The following is a 23,881-nucleotide window of genomic DNA, read 5'->3' on the forward strand; positions in this document are numbered from 1 at the left end:
TGAACTTTTCCTTCGATATCTTATACGTCATTTTGATTATCACACAATGTGTTGTGCAAAGAGCCATTTGATCAGTAGGAGACTTATACCTCTTGGTGTAATTTAATAATTTCTTTTAGAATGTTTAGTTGTTTTTTGTGTTGCAGGTTTACATGTTCCATACAGGCCTTTCTCCATTGTGTCAGGGGGCCTGGACAGACTGTGAGGAACTTAGTTCACATCAAAGCAAAAGGCTGGTGAAAACTAATACAAAATAGGATCATGTTTTTCTTCTAAAGCTATCTCCCTAGATTCCTGAAAATTGCTGTATTTTTTTCTTTGGAATAAATGGTGTGGAATAAATCAATCCTGGTATGAATTTCTGATCCTAACCAACAGGCCACTCTAACCTGGTATGAATTTCTGATCCTAACCACCAGGCCCACCAACTTCAGAGACATAACCTCCCTCTAAAATGACAAAAAAATGATTTTGTGTAAGTATATGAAAATTGCTGAATCAACAGGGGGAGCCAGAGTTATTCAAATGCATGAGGAAAAATACAGTTTAAAAACAAGGATTAATCATGGTAATATCAAAAAAAAGGGGGGGGAGGCAGATAAACCAGTATTTTTTCTCTCTTAAAAGATAATACTGTTTACAGAGACTATTGTAAGTTATATCATAAAAGTATGATTGACAGCAATATTTTTCACAACCAGAATCCTACAGTATCATTCTACAGCTTGTCATCAACCTGTGACATAGAATGACAAGTGAAGCATTAAACACATTAACTACTATTTTTAGTGCTTGAGTGTGAAACTACGAGAGGACTAAATGTATAAGTGATGAGTAAAATTTGACCACATTGAAATATTAAGAGTGAATAAAATGGATGCAGAGAAAGTGACACAGAAAATGCAAGAAGACTTGACAGGATAACACAACCAATATCCTTTGTAAGAAGTTATATAGGGAGTCATAAACCCAAACAAATAAACAAACAGATACATTACGAAGTATGAAACATCTAAATAGTCAGACAAACTACTGTACTGATAGTAGTATGGATTCTGTAGTATGGCTTCTGTGCAACTGCCCCAGGACCCCAACACCATTTACATAGAAGAGGCACTTACAGAAACAATACAGAGAGAATATTGCCTAAATGGAGTAAGTGAGATTGGGAAAATCCACTGCAAAAATATATCTTATAACTTATGTAAATGCTGAATTAATGAGATCTCAGCAATTCTATATGATCTGTGAAAATTGTAAGGATTGCAGTTGTGCGGGGAGCTACCCATGCTGCTGGTGCCAGCACAGTACTCTAAATCTATGTAGAACCACGTCAACTGTAAGCTAGGAATTGTGAAGTCTGTATCCTCAGATCAATATTTTGCAGCCAGTTCCTTTTCAGCTCCCCTTCCACATATGTCCACTGTAATCAGTGCAATCCTATGATATCTAGAATCAGCAGATTTTTCAGGAAAAGTTTCTCACTGTCCAGTTTTTAATGAAGAAATAGCATTTACAAACTAAGATGAAAGTAAAGAACAGTTTAGTCCACAATTTTCTCCTCTAAAAAAACCCCTTCATTGTGTAATATAGCATTTTATCTTAGTTTGTCTGAAAGACATTAACAAATAAAATGTGGATTTTGCTGCATAAATGCACCAATTCATACAAAAGAGGTGCAGTTCCCATGAATTTGTACTAAAAACATAAACAACTATAGAAAGGTTTTGAATGCATCTGCTTGTTGTAATTTAAAGTACATAAATGACATTTTTTATATTTGCCACAAAAAAACCTCAAGGGTTTCCCTTTTGAGATACCAATCTGCAAATACTTATGGATAAAGTTAACTTTAGACACATGAATAGTCCTACTGAAATTAATGAGAATATTCATGTGCTAAATGTTAAACCTATACAGAGGCATTTTCAGGATTATGATCTGAAGCCTTATACAATAAACTTCCGATAATCCAGTACCTTTAGGACCCAGGGGGTGCTGGATTATCAAATATGCCAGACTATCAGAAGGGGGGGGCTATGAGGGGTCTGGGGACGGGTGGAGTGGGGGGGATGCCACCCCAGACCCCTCATAGACTCCCCTTCCGATAGTCCGGCTCTGCCCCAGGCATCCCCAATTCAGACACTGCTGAAACTGACCAGCAGCGGCTGAATCGGGGACGTCTGTGGTAGAGCAGCTGGGGTGCTGCCGGGTTGGTCCAGTAGTGCCGCCCCTCGGCATTACGAGACTGACCCAGCTGCACATCAGCTGCTCTTGAGGACGCCTCGGACAGAGCAGGTGGGGTGCTGCCGGGTTGGCCCCACGGTGCTGAGGGGCGGCGCTACGGTACCAACCTGGCAGCACCCCAGTTGCTCTACCTCAGACATCCCTGATTCAGCCGCTGCTGAAACTGACCAGCGGCTGACCAGAATCAGCTGTTCTGCCCCAGGTTTCCGGGAATCAGCCAATCTGACAAACAGACACACACAGCACCCTGTTTATGAGTGTGGTATACTGAAAATATGAATATTAGGAATTGCTTCTGCAATACCTTATTTTAATTTCTGATAATTATTCACAGGGAGCCTTTTTACTTTAGCATCTGTTACCTCATTCCAGGCACTGATAAAGACATGGTAGTAGAATTGGACCATCAGAAAGACCAATATCCAAGGGTGCAATATATTTGTTTTTCTCACTGTACGTTCACTTGCAGGAAGAATGCTGAGTGAACAAATGTTCAGCATCATAACTTTTTAAGTGACTATGAGGACAGAGGTTTTATATGAAAACAAAAGGCATCTTCTAATCAGTTTATGATGTTAACCAGAATTAACACTTTACCTTTTCTCTCATATCTGCAGATTTTCAATTAAGGTATTAAAAATAATTTGTCAAAGGTCCTGCATAATGTAGCTGAATACTAGAGACATGCAAAAATGGCAGAGACTCAAGAGACTTCTTAAAATGTTCTCTACCATCAAGTATAACTTTAAAAGTCAGTACTCTGACTTCATTCTGCATTTAAATAGCTTCTTATTCAAAACATGTGGTTCATTCTGAAGAAAATAATCAGAATTATCTAGTATAGTGGCTTTAAGTTTCCATTCACTACACTCATGGAAGTTGATGAGAGGAGGAAAGAAAAGAAGGGATGAGTTAGAGAAAAGTTTAAAAAAGGAAAAGAGATGAGATTAATGCATTTGATGGTACAATTCCACCATTCTGTAAGTTTTTGCATAACAATATATAAGCCCTCTAAAGATCTGCACTTCAAGCATCAGAGTAGTCCCAGTGACTGTGTCGTACTGGGGGGCTAGATGCATGAACATCATTTGCTTGACTGAATCAGCCTGCTCAAGACTTGAATGTTGTTGCCCTGTACAGAATGGTTGTATTAGCATTGTATAAAAACAGGAATTACATGTTTAATTTCTAAAATAGTATTTGAGGACTTCTGTGAAAAAGGACAAGCTGACACACACTCTGTTAAGATGGGGGGGGGCATGCTGCTTTTGTAGACATGGGAATCAGACACAAGGTTTGGTATCTACAAGAAAGTGAATGACTAACTTTTGTTGTCTTACATTAACAAAAAATGAAAATAGCCTGCCATGGGGAACTTTAGGCAGTGTAAACTTTAGGTAAGTTAAAAGTTCAGTTTTTTTGTGCTCAGTACAGGTTGGACCTCCCATAATCCAGCCTTCCTAAATCCAGCAACATCTGTGCTCTGGAATTCCTGTGGGTGCTTCCAGGCAGGAGCACTCATGGGGAAAAACTGGGCTCCACAACCCAGAAACTCCTCCCCTGCCAACCCAGAACTTCTCAAATGCCAAAAATAGCTCATTTGCTGTGTCTAAGCTCAGGGAGGGAGGGGGAGTAGCAGGGATGTGGAGGGGATACAGTGGGGAAGAGGCAGGGTGGCTGTGAAGCCCCACAGAGCTGCCCTCCTGTATCCTGGTTGCATGGCTCAGCAACCACCCTGCCTCTTCCCCTGAATGCTTCCCCAGTCCCTGTTCAGTCAGTGCTGGTCCCCCTGCTGCTGTCAGAGTGGAGCCCCACAGACAGTGGCAGCAAAGGGGCCAGCATTGATCTCTGCTGATCCAGCAGATTCCTCAGTTCAGGACCAGTGAGGTCCTGAGGGTTTCAGGCCAGGGAGGTACAATCTATGCTGTACATTTTCTCTATGCTTTTAACCTTTAATAATTTTTTTAAGAGAGAAGTGTTCTCTGTTCAAACAATTCACACTGTTTTCCTTCCCCAAGGACACATCAGAGATAATCATCTAAAAAAGCCTGCAGTTTTAAAGGCATTTAACTCTTGTTGTGGTCTAAAGGGCAAAGATTGGAGAATCGTATCACAGGGAGATGTGCTTCAGACAGCTCAGGGAGCCGACACACAGTGAGATTCTGAGAGTCCAAGGAGGTAAAAGAGTAGCAGGTGGCCCTAAATGGTAACAAGATATAAGCCTTAGTACTACTGAAAGCTAATGAAGATTCTCTAATAGTTAAAGGAGTGCAGATCCACATTTTGGGAGTATAAGATTCTTAGTGCGTTTGTCTGTAAAAGGACTATGTCGTTTTCATGTATTTTGTATGATGAATCAGATGAAAGATGAGTAAAATCAAAGGTAGGCAGAGATCTATCTACTATTGACTTACTGCTGAGGTGGCACAGATATGTTTTTGATCCAGCTAGTATATGAAATATTTCACACTCATAAAATATGCTTCAGATAGTCCTATTCCTCTCTAAAAGAGATATAACTGCTAATATATCTGGACCAGAAAAAGCAGGAGATAGAGATAGAGGGGTAGAGATGATTTAAAGTACAGTTGTCTGTGACAGAGATTTTAAGATTATCACAGCAGAACTTAAACTAAAACTAATATGAAGCTATGCCTCTGTTAGGTGAACACAGAACACAACAATTTAAAGGGACAGGACATCTTATTTGCCCACTCTATTTTAAAACCCTTTCCTAATACAGGCAGTCCCCGGGTTACATGGATCCAACTTACATCAGATCCCTACTTACAAACGGGGTGAGGCAACCCTGCACTAGCTGCTTCCCCCCAGCAGACCAGGGAGACGCGGAGCAGCTTTTCTTAGCAGACACCTCAGCTTGAGAATAAAAGTCTGAGGGAAGTGAGGTGTGGGAGAATAAAACTGAGCTCTGGAGAAATGTTTGGCTAGAGTTTCCCCTACAATATGTACCAGTTCCGACTTACATACAAATTCAACTTAAGAACAAACCTACAGTCCCTATCTTGTACGTAACCCGGAGACTGCCTGTATAACAAAATGGCCAACGTTTTTATGGTAGGTTCTGCATTTTTCTCAATGGGGAGGTTAGGGTGCCACCCCTTTCCTTTGCTCTTGGGGAATCTGAAAGCCTCTCTGGTGACCCAGGAAGGGTGGAGGTGGGGCAAAGCTGGCAATGGGTCTGCATTTCCTCTTCACTCTGAGTCCCAGCCCCTCACAATCACTGTCTTTCTTCTTCCAGTGCTCCAGTTGTTCAATTCTCAGCAACACCTCCAAACTTCAGGCCCCTTTCTTTCTTCACTCCACCCTGTCTGCCTGAAGTGGGGGAAAGGTGTTTATCAGGTTCCTGATAGGGCCTTAATTAGATACAGGGACTATAGTTAACCCCTAGTAACCTTTTTTAGTCTGCTGGTGCACAACTACAGTCTCTAAATTGCAAGGGGTTATCCTGCTCCACAATAGCACTCACTAACCAACTTTTTAAATTCAGATACAATTCTGGTTTTCATGCTGTCTTGGGAAAACATGGTGATGGTGGTGTGTCACTGCGTTGAAAAACAGGACTAGTCTGTGACAAAGAAGCAACTAAATATGGTAAAGAATTAACTCAGTCTAAATTTCTTCCACTAAGTCTTTAAAATTATAAGCTGTAATGGAAGGAGGTTTAATGGAAGGAAGAGGAAGTCTCTGGCAACATCCCTAGTGTTGTGTCTTTGTAGAAACTATAACTGACCTTTTTGTCATTTTCATAAAACACCATGAGACAGTTTTACAATGAATGAAATAGGTTCCAAGCATTTTGCTACTTTTTCCTGATACCACATTCCATAGTTGCAAATCCACACTAAGTCTCTTACTTGAAGAAAAATTATAACAAGTCTTACATCAATCATTTGCATAGCTTCGGTTGTGGCTACATGGAAAGCAACATCAGGACTCCGCAGTGCCAACAAGTAGTTTCTAGTTATCTCTTGGGTAGTAGCATATGGTACATTCCTCTAGATAAATAAGAAATTGTCTAATTTATGCTGATGACTCAAACTTTACTTGTGAACTTTTTAGGTGTGCTTAAGTATCTTTGCAAAGCACTCCACTAGTCTATTTGTATCAAGATAGTATAAAGCATAGCTTTATGCACTGAAGTCCATTGAAAGGAAGTTTTTGGAGAATGTTGGTGTTAACTTCTTGGTACAAGTGCTGAAGGAAATTACCAGGGTGCCATGCACAGCTTGACTTGCTGCTCACAAACAGGGAGGAACTAGTAGGGGACGTAGATGTGACAACCAGGGAAGCAGTGATCATGAGATGGTAGATTTCAGGATCCTGACCAAAGGAAGAAAGGAGAGTCGCAACATACACACCCTGGACATCAGAAAAGCAGACTTTGACTCCCTCAGAGAACTGGATTCCCTGGGATGCTTACATGATGGGGAAAGGAGTCCAGGTGAGCTGTCAGTGTTTTAAAGAAGCCTTATTAAAGGCACAGGAAGAAACCATCCTGATGCTCAGTAAGAAAAGCAAATATGGTAGGTGACCAGATTGGCTTACAGGAGAAATCCCTGGTGAGCTTAAACACAAAAAGGAAGCTTACAAGAGGTGGAAAACTGGACAGATGACAAGGGAGGAGTATAAATATACTGTTCAAGAATTCAGGGGTTGTTATCAGGAAGGTGAAAGCACTATTCGAATTGCAGCTAGCAAGGGATGTGAAGGGTAACAGGAAAGGTTTCTACAGGCATGTTAGCAATAAGAGGGTGATCAGAGAAGGTGTGGGGCCCTTACTGGATGAGGGAGGTAACCTAGTGACAGATGATGTGGGAAAAGTTGAAGTACTCAATGCTTTCTTTGCCTCTTTCTTCACAGACAACATCAGCTCCTAGACTAATTCACTGGGCAACACAGCATGGGAAGGAGGTGAGCAGCCATCAGTGGAGAAAGAACAGGTTAGGAACTATTTAGAAAAGCTAAACATGTACAAATCCATGGGTCCAGATTTGATGCATCCGAAGATTCTGAGGGTATGTCTACACTAGCCCCCTAGTTCGATCTAGGGAGGCTAATGAGGGCAACCGAAATTGCAAATGAAGCACGGAATTTAAATATCCCGTGCTTCATTAGCATGTTCCCGGCCGGTTGCCATTTTACAAATTGACTAGCCCAAAATAACTGCCCGCATCTACATGCGGCAGTGAAACGGGATTCTGAATTAAAGCCCTAAATCGAATTAGCTGTTACTCCTCCCAGAATTTGATTAGGACTTTAATTCGGAATCCCATTTCACTTCTGCATGTAGGCGCGGGCAATTACTTCGGGCTAGTCAATTTCTAAAATGGCGACCGGCTGGGAACATGCTAATGAAGCGCAGGATATTTAAATCCTGTGCTTCATTTGCAATTTTGGTCACCCTCATTAGCCTCCCTAGATTGAACTTTTTTGGCTTGACAAAGACTTGACAAAGGCTGAGTTGGGATTGGTCCGGCCTTTGTCAGGAGACTGGACTTGACGACCTCCTGAGGTCTCTTCCAGCTCTATGATTCTATGAAAGCAAAGAATTTCTGAAACTCATCAAAAGAGAATTGAGATTCATTGCCCCACATCAAGTGTAACGGCTAGCCACAGTAACTGACTGAAGCACAAACATGTTCAATGATCATACTAGCAAGAGCAAATGTCATAGTAAAAACTTGTAGTCATTTTGAATGGGAAAAAACTACAACCCAAACCAATTAACATTATTAATAGTTTTACAAAGTATGTGCGAATTAGAGCATTGGGCCAAAATAAATCTGATGAGGTTCAACAAGGACAAGTGCAGAGTCCTGCCCTTGGGAAAGAAGAATCCCTGGAAAAATCATGGAGGGGGTCAACAAGGAATCCATTTCAAAGCACTGGAAAGTGAGGAAAGTGGTCAGGAGTAATCAATATGGATTCACCAAGGGCAAATCATGACTGGCCAACCTGATTGTCTTCTATGCTATGATGAGGTAACTGGCTCTGTGGAAATGGGGAGGGTGGTGGATATGACATACCAGAACTTTAGCAAAGCATTTTATATTGTTTTCCACAGTATTCTGGTCAACAAGTTAAGGAAGTATGGATTAGATAAATGGGCTGTAAGATGGATAGAAAGTTGGCTAGATCATCAAGCTCAACAGGAAGTGATCAATAGCTCAATGTCTAGCTGGCTGTCAGTGTTAAGCAGAGTGCTCCAAGGGTCAGTTCCGGGGCCAGTTTTGTTCAACATTTTTATTAATGATTTTGATAAAGGGATGGATTGCAACCTGAGCAAGTTCCCAAATGACACTAAGGTAGATACACTGAGACATAGATACACTGGAGGGTAGAGATAGGGTCCAGAGAGAAGTAGATAAATTGGAGGATTGCTACAAAAGAAATCTGATGAGGTACAACAAGGATAACTTGGGATGGAAGAATCCAAAGCACTGTTACAGGCTAGGGACTGACCGGCTAAAAGAACCTGGCAATTACAGTGGATGAGAAGCTAGATATGAGTCAACAGTGTGCCCCTGTAGCCAAGAATGCTAAAAGTATATTGGGGTGCATGAGAGGAGCATTGCCAGCAGATCTAGGGAAATAATTATTCTATTCCCTTTATTCAGCATTGGTAAGGCCTCATCTGGAGTATTGCAGCTACAGAAAGGATGTGGACACATTAGAGAGAATCCAGTGGACGGCAACAAAAATGATTAGGGGGCTGGAACACACAATTTATGAGGAGAGGCTGAGGGATTTGGGCTTATTTAGTCAAAGGAAGAGATGAGTGAGACCCCCTCACTGATAGCAGCCTTTAACTGCCTGAAGGGAGGAGGGTGACAGAGAGGATGGAGAGAGGCAGTTCTCAGTGGTGACCGATGACAGAATGAGGAGCAATGGTCTCAAGTTGCAGTGAAGGAGTTATGGGTTAGAAACAAACTATTTCACTAGAAGGGTGGTGAAGCACTGGAACGGGTTACCTAGGGAGGTGGTGGAATCTCCATCCACAGAGGTTTATATGTCCCAGCCTCACAAAGCCCTGGATGGGATGATTTAGTTGGAGTTGGTCCTGCTTTTAGTCAAGGGATTGGATAAATGACCTCCTGAGGTCTCTTCTAACCCTATGATTCTATGAATCCATGTCCAGAAAGTCTGATGCAAAGACCAGATGAGCTGGGCAAGGATCATGATTAATTTGCAGACCTAGTACAGCATTTCACCTTTCTCTCGATGTCTTTGTCAAACCACAGCCATCAGACATGGCTCAGGAATATGGCCTTCATCCGTACAATGTCAAAATTACCTTTGTAAAGAAGTCAAAACCTGAGATTGAAGTAATTTCAGAATGATCTCTCACAGTCCCTACAAATTGTAACCTTGAGTTACAGATAATTCACATTGCTGTCAAGCAAATTGAATAAATGGAGGATTTTTAGAATATAGCACTGTACCTTGAGGTACCATTCCTTTCACAAGAGAAAGCACATCATCCTTAGCAATTTTGCTGTTGACATGTTTACTAGTGATGGATAACCTGTCATCAAATTGTGATAAAACACTTTGTCAGACATTTCTTTGGGTTGATAGGAGCTTGGGTATGATAGGAGCAATAATCCATTGGAACTGCTGCTTGGAGTCTTTTTATGGAATTGAATAGGATAGGAATGAGCTGGGAAAAAAGAATTCAAATTGTTATGTAATAGCAGTAGCTAATGACAGAGTTCCATGCTTTAGCCCCAAAACTGAAAATAACAGGCAATGATACATCAGTCATGGAAAATGTCTACCATATAATTAAATATGGAAGTTCTAAAATCCAAAGATAATGCAGAGACCTTCTTGCTTTATTTCCATGTTGTTCTTCTTACAGGCAGTGAGTGTTTATGAAGCAAAGGCAACTGGTTTCTCTCTGACATTAGGAAAATTGTGTGAAAGAAATAAACTCACTGCATATAGTGATACATCAGAGGTCAATTGCAATGGCAGTAAGGCATCAAAGTGCACAAGAACTTTAGCTGAGTCAACAGTTTTTTTGATTCCCTAAATGTACACTCAAACTTTAGTCCATTTCCATGTTTTCTTAGCTTGTAATAGTTCATTTAAAGATACCAATACTGTCACCAGTTTTGGCAGAAATATAGTATAGTAGTTAAGATGTCCTAAGACATAAGTGAACAATCTCTGGTGGTGGCACTTGAAAAACTGAAGTCTCTTTCTCTGCAGTTTTGTGAAAATGATGACATCAATGATATGGCAAAAGAATTCACCTGAACTTGTAAAACTCACATTTGTTTCAATGTATTTTAAACACTGCAAGACAGTCTCCACATTTTGAAGTTGACCCTCTCGAGCCTTCCCTGTAAAACAGTTAGCATCCAAATAGCATTGAACTCCATCCAGTCTTTTCAAAATTTCATCAATGACTTTCTGAAACAGGGCAGGTACCCATGTTACACTGAAAGGTAATCTGTTGCAATAAAGAAAGACTTTTGTATGTTGATTGTGAGATATTTGGTCTGGCATGTCTTAATCTCCATTCATAGTTATGCACTAAGAAAATCTAATTTACTGAAACTTTGTTCTCCACTAAAAGTAGCAAACAAATATTCAGTATGAAGCCTGTGGATACTAGTTAGCATAAAATTAGATTCAGTGTTACTTTGAAATCTTTAGAAGTTTAACAGAACCATTGCCCTTTGATCTCTGTTACAATGGGTGTAGCCCACTCACTGTGTGAAACTGGTGATCAGACTCCCATAGAGACTAAATGGTCCAAAATGAACATCCAGAGGCTTCAGGATACAAGACAGGGGTATGTGCTAACACTATTTCTGCTGCCTAGCAGACTTAACAGTGAGCTTCACCGACACATTGCTCATCTGTCCTAGTTCGTTTTCAAAAACCCTGAAGTGTCTGTCCAGTTTTACTTGAAGATTTGAAAGTGTTTTTGTGATCACGCTGATCTCGGTTTAATTCACTTTGAACTTCTCAAGTCAAGTTCTGCTAAATAATGGTGGATACTTTATTTCAATCACATACAAAGTCAAAACAACTGACTTGCTATCTAGCTGAACTTTCATCTGTAGTATCTGTTTTTGGAATAACTTTTCTCCAGTAGGAGTCTTCGAAACCATGGAGGGACTTGTGACAAAGTCTGACATGACAAAATCAGTGAAACAGCAGCTCCAGTATCAACCTCCATTCTTATAGGAACTCCTTTTCTTATTCCAGTTCTGGTAACACATACAGGACTAGGTCTTGGTCAGCATCACTAGAGCCTTTGCTGGTTATTATATTATGAATTCTTTACCTTCCCTCTTTTTTTAGGTTCAATCTTCATACTGTCTTCTTGGATGTTTGCTTATGCTGTATTGCTGAATGTTAAGTTGTGAGTCAGGTAACAGAGACATATCTGTTTCCTATGGCACCATCTGCAAATGGACTAGCATACCCAGAAGTCCTCCTCAGTGTGGACACTTTGTATACAGTGGCCACATGGAAATTCTTTATGTTCCTGTGGTTCTCCATCTCACCAATTCAGGAAGTGAACTTCTCGGTACATACTACTTCTGAGAGAATCCTTATCTGTAGTTTCCATAGCAATAGCTACCTCAGTATTAGTATGATACAGACAGTACCTTTTTCTGAGTACTATGTAGGGGTATGTCTACACTACAAAGTTAATTTGAACTAAGCCGTTAGTTCGAATTAACTTTCATAGGCGCTACACAGGCAAACCGCTAGCTCGAACTTAATTCGAACTAGCAGAGCACTTAATTCGAACTAGGTAGTGTTACTGACCAGCTCTGTGATTCTTGGGGAACCAGAACATGGGTCACCTGTCAGCCTTGTGCTCTTGGGGAGCCAGAGAGTGACATTCATGGAAAACCATCCCCCTCCCTCAGGCCTCTGCTAGAATCAAAGACAAAGCAATGAAAAGGCTGGGGAAGACACACCTAAACTGCTTCAGACAAGGGTGATACAATTAAGGAAACACCCCAGCCTCATTTGCATTGAAGATGGAACAGAGGGACATCTCATTAGCATACAGAATGGAGAGCAGCTCTTCCAAGGCAGGATATCACTTAGTATTTGTCCAAACTGACAGTGCTCTGACAACTTCCTTAGAGTGCCAACAAATTTTGCTACCAACTCTCTACTTTCCAAATCTTGCTGATGGAACCAATAATATTCTGCTAACTTTGGTGAGGTACGAGAAAAATGTTCCTGCATTGCTGTAATAATTGCAGCATACAGGATTCCATGCACAGGTAGAGACTGAAGTCACGCAGCCATCCATATGCCTTCAGACCCATCACTGCAAGCAACACTGGAACTTCTTGTCTGTCACAAATACAATTGCAAGGTGCAAATTGCTCCAGATTTCTGAGGTACACCTAGGGACACCAACAGCCTCTGTGGGCCCATCAGCAAAGTGCAGCCATGGCTAGCCCTGTGCTCATGGAAGGGGCAGGGCTCAGACTTGAAGGGGCAGGACCAGGGGTAGTCAGCCCTCTATTCTGCCTGGAAAGCAGTACTGCCCCCCTCCCCACCCTTCGATCTGCACATACGGCACACAGTGCTCTGGCAGTGATTTAAAGGGCCCAGGACTCTGACCATAAGCACTATGCCCTTTACCAAGGCCTCTGAGAACAGGCCTGTTAGATAAACCTATGTATCCCAACTTGACTTTGCAAAAATAGCCTCCTCTATGCAGGTACTATTTCACTTTTAGATCCTTTAGACCAGGGCTGGGGAACCTTAGGCCAAGGGCCAGATGTGGAAGACTCAGGCCTCCCCCCAGCATTGGGGAGCCCGCGCTGGTGCTCCAGATCCCATGCTGCCCCCCCGGGGATTGGCGCACACAAAATCTACTAGGCTGTCCTCTCCAGGCTCTGGTGTGCAAAGGGAATATGGGGAGTGTCTTTCTCCTTCTTAGTCAGGGGCCCACTTGTGTGCGGCCTTCAACTAATTTTTCTGTGGGTCAGCCTTGCTTTAGACCATATATTCTACTTTTTGGTGATTGTTGGCAATTTCAGATCAAATTTTAATCTTAGAGTGGTATTAGAACTGACTATAGCTATATTCTGTACTTTTAACAGTATATCAGTCAGTATTATTTGCCTGGAAGTTATCAGAGTTTCAGTGAAGGGGTAACTAGTAGCTTATATGGTTCCGTTTAGGGGGAAAAAAAGAAGAAAAGCCCTCTTATTTTTAATAAAAAGTGAAAGGAAAAAGTCAGCACAGTGATAGAAGTACTAATGAAAGCCATAACCATGCCAATGTGATGAAAGAAAAAGCTGTTTTTAAAGAAAGCTTTGGCAGTTCTAAGTTGAGACTTGTGACATGTAACCTTTTAAACTTTTTATTGAAAAAAAATCTAAAAGCAAGAGTATGACCATTACTAGACTAATGCCTACAATGTAGGCTTGAGGATAAAAAAGAAAGGACCATGAAGCTCAAAATAAAACTACAGTATGCTTAAGAAACACCCACGACAATAAAAACAAGAGTCCTTAAAATTGGCAATAAAAAGTTTTATATCTCTTTTAATAAAAAGTGTAAATTAAAAGAAGTCCTGGACAAAACATTAAAGAAAGCTGACTGCATTAATGACTATGAGACATTTGGAGCAATGAGAAGTTTCAGAAAATCTAAAATAAAACTGAAATCATAACACTTTTTTCAAGAACATTCCTTTTATGTTAGCTTTATTTTAAGTAAGAAATGTTGAATATTTTAATAGCAATTAAAGGTGTAATATTCAGAAGTGTCTAATGAAATCTGATATCTGATTCATACTGAAAGTAAGTGGTATCTCAGATTCTAACTTTGCTAGGTACTTTAGAGGGTCTCACTCCAAGTTCATATGGGGTTATAGAGTTTCTGAAGCAATCCACTGTTCACAGGTATATTCCAATACTCTTTTCAAAGACATTTTCTTCTTTTCATCACTATTAGATTATCAATTCTTATCTTCCCCAAGTACAATACATAAATTACCAAGTCAGCAATTATATCATACCTATTTAGTGAACAGGAAGAATCTTGACATGGTTTCTTGAAGACAACCCCTCTACTCTGAGACTTGTGCTAGTTATTTGTGAGCTCCAGATAATTTTTAAGGCAGGGGTGGGGAACCTTTCATTAGTTGGGGGCCACTGACCCACAGAAAAATCAAAGGAAAACAAAGATACCTCACTGACCTTGCCTTCAACTAAGAAGGAGAAGAAAAAGAGACCTCATTCAAGGTCAGCTCAGGGCGTTGCTTGCACTCCAGTCCTGTAGAGGGTGAGGGAGGGGGAGGAGAGGGGTTGGTGGCTTGGGTGGGCACCAAAGTTCAGAGACTTGCCACAGAGCTGGAGCATGAGTGCCTACTCAGCACTCTGCAAGGGGAAGTCCAGAGCCTTGCCACAAGCTAGATCAAAGTAAGCCAGAAGCCAGATCCAATCCATGGCTCATAGGTTCCCCAATGCTGTATTAAGCTGTTAATTTTCATTAATAAAGCCATGACTGGCTTAGGATCAGGCTACCTGAGACACCACCTCTCTCCTCATGATATAGTGTCATAGTGATGATCAATAGGACCACTGGTATTAGATTCCTCTTCATGTATTTGACAGAGGCAGTTATCTGTTTAGTTTCCTGAACGCTGGAATACTCCTCCTGTCCTTGTCTGAAATACTCCCAATTTGTTGACCTTTTCTAATAGCTGATCCTACTAGTTCACCCTAATTTGAAATTCAACTGTAAAATGTGAGTGAAAGATCAAAAAAGTCAAAATAACCTATAACAACAAATGTTGATAGGAAAAGATGCAAAAAGGGACCAAAAGGCTGATTTAATCTCAACAAAAAGGCCATTCATTCAAAGACTAAGATTATGCTTGGTAACAACACCCATATGCAATCAGAAATCGATGAACCAAAATTGATTAATTGAAAATCAGGCCTAACTGGTGAACAAACTAGGGAAAGGAAGGGGTCCTGTATAAAAGACTGCAGGAGAAGGTAGCAACATGAACAATAACTGACTAAAAAATAAGAAAAAGGGAAGGAGCAAGCTCCACCAATGTTACTGATACTCTCTCCATCTCCTGAGACCTGGGATCTTCTTCACTATAATCCTGAGAGATGTCTTAACCAGAGAGGACCAGGAATAGGGATCCAGATGACATCACCAACTGTAGCAGTTAAATCTCAAACACCTCAGAGATGAGATTTTTGTCATCCTCACTCCGTGTTTCCTCTAATTTTTCCCACCTCTGAACAGAATGAATTTTGTTACATGAACTAATGTGGATGTGATGTGCAACACATCACCTTTATATTCATCCACATAACAAAATTCATGTGGCATGGGTGGGGCCAAGGGTTTCTGAGTGCAGGATTGGGGCAGAGGGTTGGGGTGCAGGAATGTAAGGGCCATGTCTTGAAGGAGTTCAGGGGCTCATGGCTAGGACAGAAGGTTGGGTTGCAAGGGCTCTGGCTGAGGGTGTAGACTTTGGATTGAGGCCATGGAAGAGTGGGGCTTGGGAACTTGGGCCAAGCCACAGCAGTGGGGTTCCAGCCAAAGCAGGGGAGGAGTATAGGCCTCATGGGCTGTGGGGGTGAGATCCAGATTGCCCTGGCTGTGCCACAGTAGGGGGATCCAGGTCCTGGTTTGTGGAAGGATAGCTCTGGGGCTGGGCCACTCCATCAGCTCCAGGCAGCAGGGCCAGCTTAAGGCCGATTCCCCCTAATTGGGCCCCGTGCCTAAGCGGGGGGCCCCGTGTCTTAGAGGGCCCCGCTCCTGGGTGCGTGGTGCTTGCGCGGTGCCCCGGGCCGTGGGCGCACAGCACATGTGCAGTGCCCCAGGCCCTGGGCGCACGGCGCATGCGCGGCACTGCCCCCGCGAATCGGGCCCTGCACTTCCTAAAGCCGGCCGTGATGGGCAGGGAGGGTAAGGGAGGAACTGGAGCCCTTCCCTGGTTGCCTTCAGTCTGGGGGAGAAACACCTGGTTCAGACATTTCACTCCCTACCTTCTCTTTCTCCCTTTCTCTCTTTTTTTCCTATTAAGAGTCTGGCTTAGTTGCCCAACACCAAATATTTTGCTACACCTCTGTAACCATGTGACCAGAAATGGGCAGCTAATCCAAGGCCCTAAAACAATCCCAAGTTTATCAGTTCTTAGAGTGGCTAATAAGACTGTGTGCTGCTGTTTTTCCAGAAAGCAAGAGTAAACGCCACATGAAAGAACTACAGATTCTCTTCGCCATACTTTGCTCTCCCTTTTCATATGCTTTTGTCTGGTTTTGTTTTCTAGTAACAGGAGTTAACAACAGCAGCAACCAGTCCCTCTCAGCTATACTTTTAACAGACAGACTCCAACGCCTTCTTAAGAAATGGCAAGACAATAAGACAAGTTTTTGTTTTGTTTTTCTCATTCTAGGATTCTGTTAAAATTTAAGACTTATTTAATACTTTATTTAGAATGCTTTACATTTTTTTTCTTTTTTTTTTATCTTTAATAAAGCACCAAGGGATCTTTAATAATATGTTTGCCATGGTAGGAAGCAGGTTCTGGTCTCTGTATATGAAACACTGACCCTTTTTAACAACTGTGGACAGTGACAGGTTTATATTGCTGGACAGTGGACAGGTTTATATTAACAGCTTGATTTCTTTGGGCCCATATGTTTAATCTAAATGAATACAACATAACTTTCAGGGCATGCTGCTGGGACCATTTGTTTCACTTATCTTTAAAGAGAAATAGGTTGTTGACATATAGGCAAAACTTTGAAGGTGATACTTTTGGCTATGAGTTGCTGCTTGGTGGTGGAAATGAGCTTCTATATCAAAATAAATAAAATAAAGTTTTTTTAGGGCAGAAATGAAGTACTTATTTATTAGTTCACTAGAAATTTAAAAAAATCTACTATATCTTGTCTATTTGGCCTTTTACTTACATAAAAAGCCAACATATATTTTCAAATACTCTTATTTTCCTTTGAATATCATATTTTAAATGGTCACTTCATGTTTTTAATGGCCAGTTTATATAGAATGAATAATGAAAACTTACCACATGACACCATTTCATCTGTTTCATCACCACAGTCATCCTCCCTATCACACAACCAGGATTTTGGAATACAACGTCCATTACCACAGGAAAACTGGTCTGCTTGACATGTTCTTGCTGCAATGACAAAGGCACACAAAAATCTTAAGAGCAAGAAATAAGATGCTACATCATTCAGTTGAGGGCTTTCCTTAGAACTAACTTGGCAAGTCCACATGATATTTGCTCTCCCCTTGTCTGAGTGCTATTCTCATCTGTTTTGCTCTCAGTGGAGACTGACGATATCTGTGGGATTGTGTCCTTATCGTTACATTTAATTATTCATAATGAATTTCTCAGTAGGTAGGAAATGTGTGAGGTTTCAAAGCATTATGCAATTGCAGGAAATTAGTCATTCAACAAGGTTTATAGACACATGTTGACAGTGAAAACAAAGGGAATAACGGAATTTCATTACAGGAAACCAATTCTTTTTTTTTTTTTTTTTTTTTAACATGCCACTTGCCTTTTAAAATATACCAGAGTCTCTTTTGGGAGCAGTGGAGCTAATTCATGTCTGGCATAGTTGCCATTAACCTCAGTGGAGTCATGGCAGGGATGAATTTGGCATAGTATACAATTTGTTTTTCTAGTTTCATGCAATAGTACATTGCTTCAGATCCTCTTTGGTGCTTTAGATTTACTTAACTCATGTAAAATGGAAAATAAAAGTCCTTACTGTTTTTTTTCTTTTAGATTCAGTTTGAGTGATTATGATGGGCAAACTACTAAACACTTGGCCTTTATTCCTTCAAGAAGATTTGGACACATTTTGATGAGTGCTTTAGGTTGTTGTCTAGTTGAAAAATAAATCCTCTTCCAGGTTTCTCCCTGATGGGATTATTTTTGATGATTTTGTAGTTTTATACATTGTCAACTATACCATCTGTAAGGGTATGTCTACACTACCCCGCTAGTTCGAACTAGCGGGGTAATGTATGCATACCGAACGTGCAAATGAAGCCTGGGATTTGAATTTCCCGGGCTTCATTTGCATAAGCTGGCCGGCGCCATTTTTAAATGCTGGCTTGTTCGAACCCCGTGCCGCGCGGCTACACGCGGCACGGGCTAGATAGTTCGAATTAGCAAGCCATTCCGAACTATCTGTACGCCTCGTGGATACACGTGGCACGGGGTTCGAACAAGCCGGCATTTAAAAATGGCGCCGGCCAGCTTATGCAAATGAAGCCCGGGAAATTCAAATCCCGGGCTTCATTTGCACGTTCGGTATGCATACATTACCCCGCTAGTTCGAACTAGCGGGGTAGTGTAGACATACCCTAAAGAAGTAGCTTACCAAAATCTTCTAAAATAAATACAGCCCTACTCTGTGACAATGATTATTGTAACACCCATCAGCATGTCAAATCCCCAAAAGACATGACTTCCATGTAAATTGAATGCCACCCTGTACAGTTTCTGGTGGAGTCCTTTCAGTAGTCTGACTGTACTTTCAGTTTATATCCATCACCAGCAATGCTGTTGCTGAAGTTTTGGCACCCATGTGATTGCCAGCCACATAGCCACATTCCTTGGTACACACACTTGAGGATTTCTTGGACTGCCATTCTTGTAACACACTAGCCTCAGGTCACTCTCTCATCCTCATGCACACATATGGCCCAGTATACCATGGATGGCCTTTTGCCAATATTCCACAGTTCTTACTGTGGGGTTTTAGTGGTGCAGCTCAAAGCACCCTGCTTCTCCTTTATATCATTTACTGTTTAAACTCCATATTTTAGTCTGGAAAACTAGGTATGAGCTAATATTATTTGAACCCGGTGTCCCTGTAGCAAGTCAGTCTGAAAGTCAGCAGACATAGTGGTGAAGCAATGACTCCACAGGTCTGTTCATTTTCTGTTCTAGAAGGTGGGGCATGCTGGGTCATATATGGTGAGCCTCAGTCCCTCCTGTGTTTCCTCTTCTTTCTTCAGAGCTCTGTCACAACAGTAGGGTTTGGGGAGCAAAGTAGAGGGATCCAGGTCCCGCTGATCCACAGGGTCCCAACCCAGGGCCAAAAAGGATGTTGATGGGTCCAGACCACCTTTTGGTCTACCCCAAGTTAAACTTCCCTTTGTGTCTTCTCCAACCAACCTTGAGTGTCTCCATGTTGGGGCATAGTCATAGTGTCACTAGCTGGAGTTTTATTTGGCGGGGTAAAGGCTCCACAGGTTCTTGTAGGTTTCCACCTCCAAAAAGGAGGAGGGATTTGGATTGTTCTCCCAGAGTGGTCTTACCTACAGAGCAGTCACTTTGCCCACAGGCTTCAATTTCACTTCTTTGTGCAGCCTGTAACACCTCCTCCTGGGTTGCCAGCCCCCTTTCAAACTGTCCCTTCACTTAGAACCCTGCATGTGCCGAAGTGGGTGCACTTCCTTAGCCTTACCCTGAATTAGTGAGTTTGTAACCCCATCACAATCCCCACAACAGTTGCAGATGTACAGCTGTAGGGGGACTCAACACGGCAGCAAGCTTTTGCTGGAGCTACACTGTGTGGTACAGTCATCCTGTATATAACGGGATGGCATCAGTCTCCATGAATCTGCCGCCCCTGTACAAACCCTGGATCTACAGAATTGGATCACTTATCCTTTTAACTCTCAACTGCCCTTCAGATCCTTCTTCTGCAACTAGATGAGCTTTGCAACATTCACATATCCTGTACAGTAAAGGGGCAATCTGTAGTACTAGATGTAGTAATTATAAGAAATATTTTATTTTCATATTTTTACTGTGTTTATCCAGCAAATCAATAATATACAAGCAAAGAATGTATAACACTGCACATTGTAACTTTAAACCATCATACTTCAGTTTCAGGAGGCTCTTGGTCTATTTACTGATATGACATTTTTTTAAAGGTTTCACAAAGTCCCTTCTGTGTTTCCTCTTCTCTCTTTGGGGCTCTGTCACAACAGTGGGGTTTGAGGAGCAAGGTAGGGGGATCCAGGCCCCCTTGATCCACAATCCAGGGTCCCAATCCAGGGTCCCAAAGGGAAACAACTCAAGACCTATATGACTCAAACTATGTAATGAGCCCCTAAAATTTTCATTGCTGGTCACATTCATGAATTATGTATCATGTATTAATCAGTCAGGATACAACTATAGTCCATCATTTCTATATAAATTACAATTAATCCATTATTTTTGGCAACATAATATAGTCATTGCCAATCAATCAGTGGAGTGGACTGAAGAGAAGAGAACAAATAAGAATCTCATCCCACAATGCCTGTTCAAATAAATAACCCTTACACAATAGATCATGTAAACAGAGATATCTTACATGAGTAAGACTTTTACAGAATCTGGCCTAAACTGCCCTTGGGATATGAACAATAACAAGTAATTAAAATTATTCTTTCTCTGTACTATGGGGCAAAGAATGTAGTTCTCTAATTCCCATCCTTTTAACTTAGATTATTAGAATGCATATTATGATTTGTGTGGTAGACGTCCTATAAGGTGTGTCTAGACTACAGGGTTTTGTCAACGAAAGTGGACTTTTGTAGACAAAACTATACCTGCGTCTACACTGCCGCTGAGTTCTGTTGACATAATGTTGACAGGACTCAGCAGTTTTGTCAATGGCTGTAAACTTCATTCTATGAGGACTAATGCCTTTTGTCGACAGAGTTCTGTCAACAGAAGGCATTATTGCATCTACACTGTCCTTTGCGTCTACACTGTCATGTCGACAAAGAGGCTTGCTTTGTCGACAGAACTGGATGTAGTCTAGATGCCCTTTGTCAACAGAATCTTTGTTGACAAAAGCCTATAGTCTAGATATACCTGTAGTGTCAGCTGAAACTGCTCTCTAAAATGTACTAATTTTCACTCTCCAATTTTAAAATCAGTTAATGTAATTGAAATTCCATTAAATAAAAGCCACTGATTTCTTAATTTGCTGTTATGAGTATATTTTTCTGTTCTTTGAAAAGCCAACATACAAAATCAGGAAAAAATTAAATGTAGTGAAATGAAAGAGATTTTTAAACAAAATATAAAAGAAAATATGTTTTTGTAAAACATCAAGAGTTACAAAGGTACAAAACAAAAACAAGAACACAATGTTTACTTGTCAGATGGCTCACATCACAGTACGATAACAAACTAAATTCCAACTGCCAAGAAAGATTTAGCAGGGACAAGTTTGTGTCCAACTAGTGCATTAACACTCAACCCATATGGCTAGATTAAGTACCCAATTACTTTGGATGGCAGAGTCAAGCATAGGGATTAAGTAAAATATAATTTGTATTTTAGCCCTAGTGGCATGAAAATCTGAATTCATATAAAACTGCAATAATCAGATCAGCAGTAGGCTGGTTCAGCTCAGTTCAAAGTGCAGACATGAATTTTTATTTAATTGGAATTTAGATAAAACATCCAAGCAAGATTTTTACCTGCACAGGTTTCATTTGATTCGTCTTCGTTATTGCCACAATCGTTCGCTCCATCACAAAGCCACCTCTTGGGAATGCAGCGGTTATTCTGGCACTTAAATTGATCATCAGGACAGCTATGATTGACTAGGAAAAAAATATTACTTTCTCCTAAGCATGTAATAAGAAAGAAGCTGCTAAAAACATGATTATATTAAGTTTCACTCATTGAAGAACTAGGGATGCAATTAACATGATTACCCCGTAATTTATAATCTTCATAGCTCTGAACTGTATTGCAAACAGGAAAAATCCATTCCCAGTTAAACAGTTGCTGATACACTTCAGATAGAACAATACAAAATCTGGGGACTCTATTAAAATAAAAAGGAGTTATACAAGCATAAACAGGTATCAGTGAGTGAAAAATAAAGTCCCTAACATTGTGTAGCTTTTAGAAGAATGGGTCCCTAAAGACTGTAAGTAAATCTCCACTGAAGTCAACGGTAAAATTCTTACTAACTTCAGTGGATCTGGATTTCACATTGTACTTTTCATAAACATTCTGAGTAAGAGTCTTAACTGGTATAACTCAGCATTAATTCTATTGTAGCTATGACAATTTACATCAGCTGGGAATCTGACCACATAAACACAAAGACACTGTTGACATATTCCTTAAATGTTAAAGTGCTTTGAGATCCTCAAATGAAAACCACTATTTATATTCAAAGAATTACTGCTATGAACCTATATTTTTAGAAGTTTATACTAAACTAATATAAGAATACAACAAACTCTCAAATTTTGGGTGTTCATTCATATATCAATGTTCTAACAAAATATAAAAAGATTATTAAGATGTTAGTTGTAATCTATGATTCAAAATGTTAATTTGTCTTAAGTAATCAATTTTGGCCTATTATTTAAAAAATTAAGCTGCAAAAATAATAAGCCTCATACACTCTTTCTTGAGCTTATTCTCCCCATATTTAAAATTTATTTTGTAATATAGTTATTTGAGACTACATGTTCACTAATTATCTGAGCATATTCATATTTACAGTGCAATATTTATCACCCAGCAATAAAACATTTTAAAGAAAACTCATAACAAACAACAATAAAGGAAACATTAAGGGTGTCAGACAAACATATAAAAGCAACACATTCCACAGTTAAGGATTAAACCTCCAGTAGTTAGACACAGTAGGGTGCCATCTTAAATGTTAACCTACTATTTTCATTGTATGTAAGAACTGGAGGCTAAATCTTTCACTGAATTTTCATGCTTTTGTGTATTTATCTTACATCTTTACAATTCTTTTAAAGCTATTTTTGTGCATATTAGTCCCAGTTAAGTGAAAAAATGACTGAGATTTGAAAACGTGTATTTAAGCAATGCAAATATTGCTGCACTTCACTGGATGGTACCTGATCCTGCCTTTGAAGCCAACAGGTTTTTTGTCTGAGTAAAGTGTTCATGAATATGCCCTTTGACTTTCATGAGCTCTTATTCAGCAATCTGGTGAAATTTCTTTTCTAGTTCTCTCTGAAATACAACTCAAGGGCTCAATTCACCAAACACTGTTGATATCAACATTTTGTTTGCAGAGAGGATGCAGAATCAAGTCCTTTCCCCTGATCCATTTCCTCAAAGAAGGATTCATCTAAAATTTGCACACATACAAAAATACTACCAAGTGTCTTTATCTAAAGCCTATTGAAAAATTCCCATTTACTTTGCTGTGCTTTGAATTGGCCTAATACAGGAAGGGAAGCTTTTGTAGATAGATAATTTTTTAGTATTTTTTGAAACTTAGCTTTGATAAACATAAAATAATTTTAAAAGGCCATATGCTTAAAGCCATTGCAATCATAGTTTAGTTTTATACTATCTTAAGGAACGAATAGGATACATGTCATTACAGTGAACCCATCCAAGGACTTACACTGTAAAATGCAATGCAAAGTGGCAATCATATGGACCCGTTACTTGTAATCAAAGAGGCAGTTCAATTTTGTACAAATAACCCTTGAGATAGCAGATCCTGAAAGAACTGTAGATAAGAAATGGCAGTAATCTAGTCTACCAGACATGGCAAGTGGAGGGGAGGGACGAGGA

General features: G+C 40.4%; 1 protein-coding gene across 1 annotated transcript in view; it reads right to left on the reverse strand.

The window, feature by feature from the left end:
- LRP1B (LDL receptor related protein 1B) overlaps positions 1 to 23,881 on the reverse strand; it is a 1,362,068-nt gene that overhangs the window by 521,936 nt on the left and 816,251 nt on the right. Inside the window, exons 17-18 of the mRNA XM_089779714.1 lie at positions 21,778 to 21,903; positions 17,327 to 17,443 (exon numbers count right to left, since the gene is read on the reverse strand). Coding sequence (XP_089635840.1) covers positions 17,327 to 17,443; positions 21,778 to 21,903 — 243 coding nt within the window. The remainder of the gene's footprint in view (positions 1 to 17,326; positions 17,444 to 21,777; positions 21,904 to 23,881) is intronic.

The sequence above is a fragment of the Pelodiscus sinensis genome, chromosome 7 (assembly GCF_052426305.1).
Source record: "Pelodiscus sinensis isolate ZL-2025 chromosome 7, ASM5242630v1, whole genome shotgun sequence".
NCBI classification, from domain to species: Eukaryota; Metazoa; Chordata; order Testudines; family Trionychidae; genus Pelodiscus; species Pelodiscus sinensis.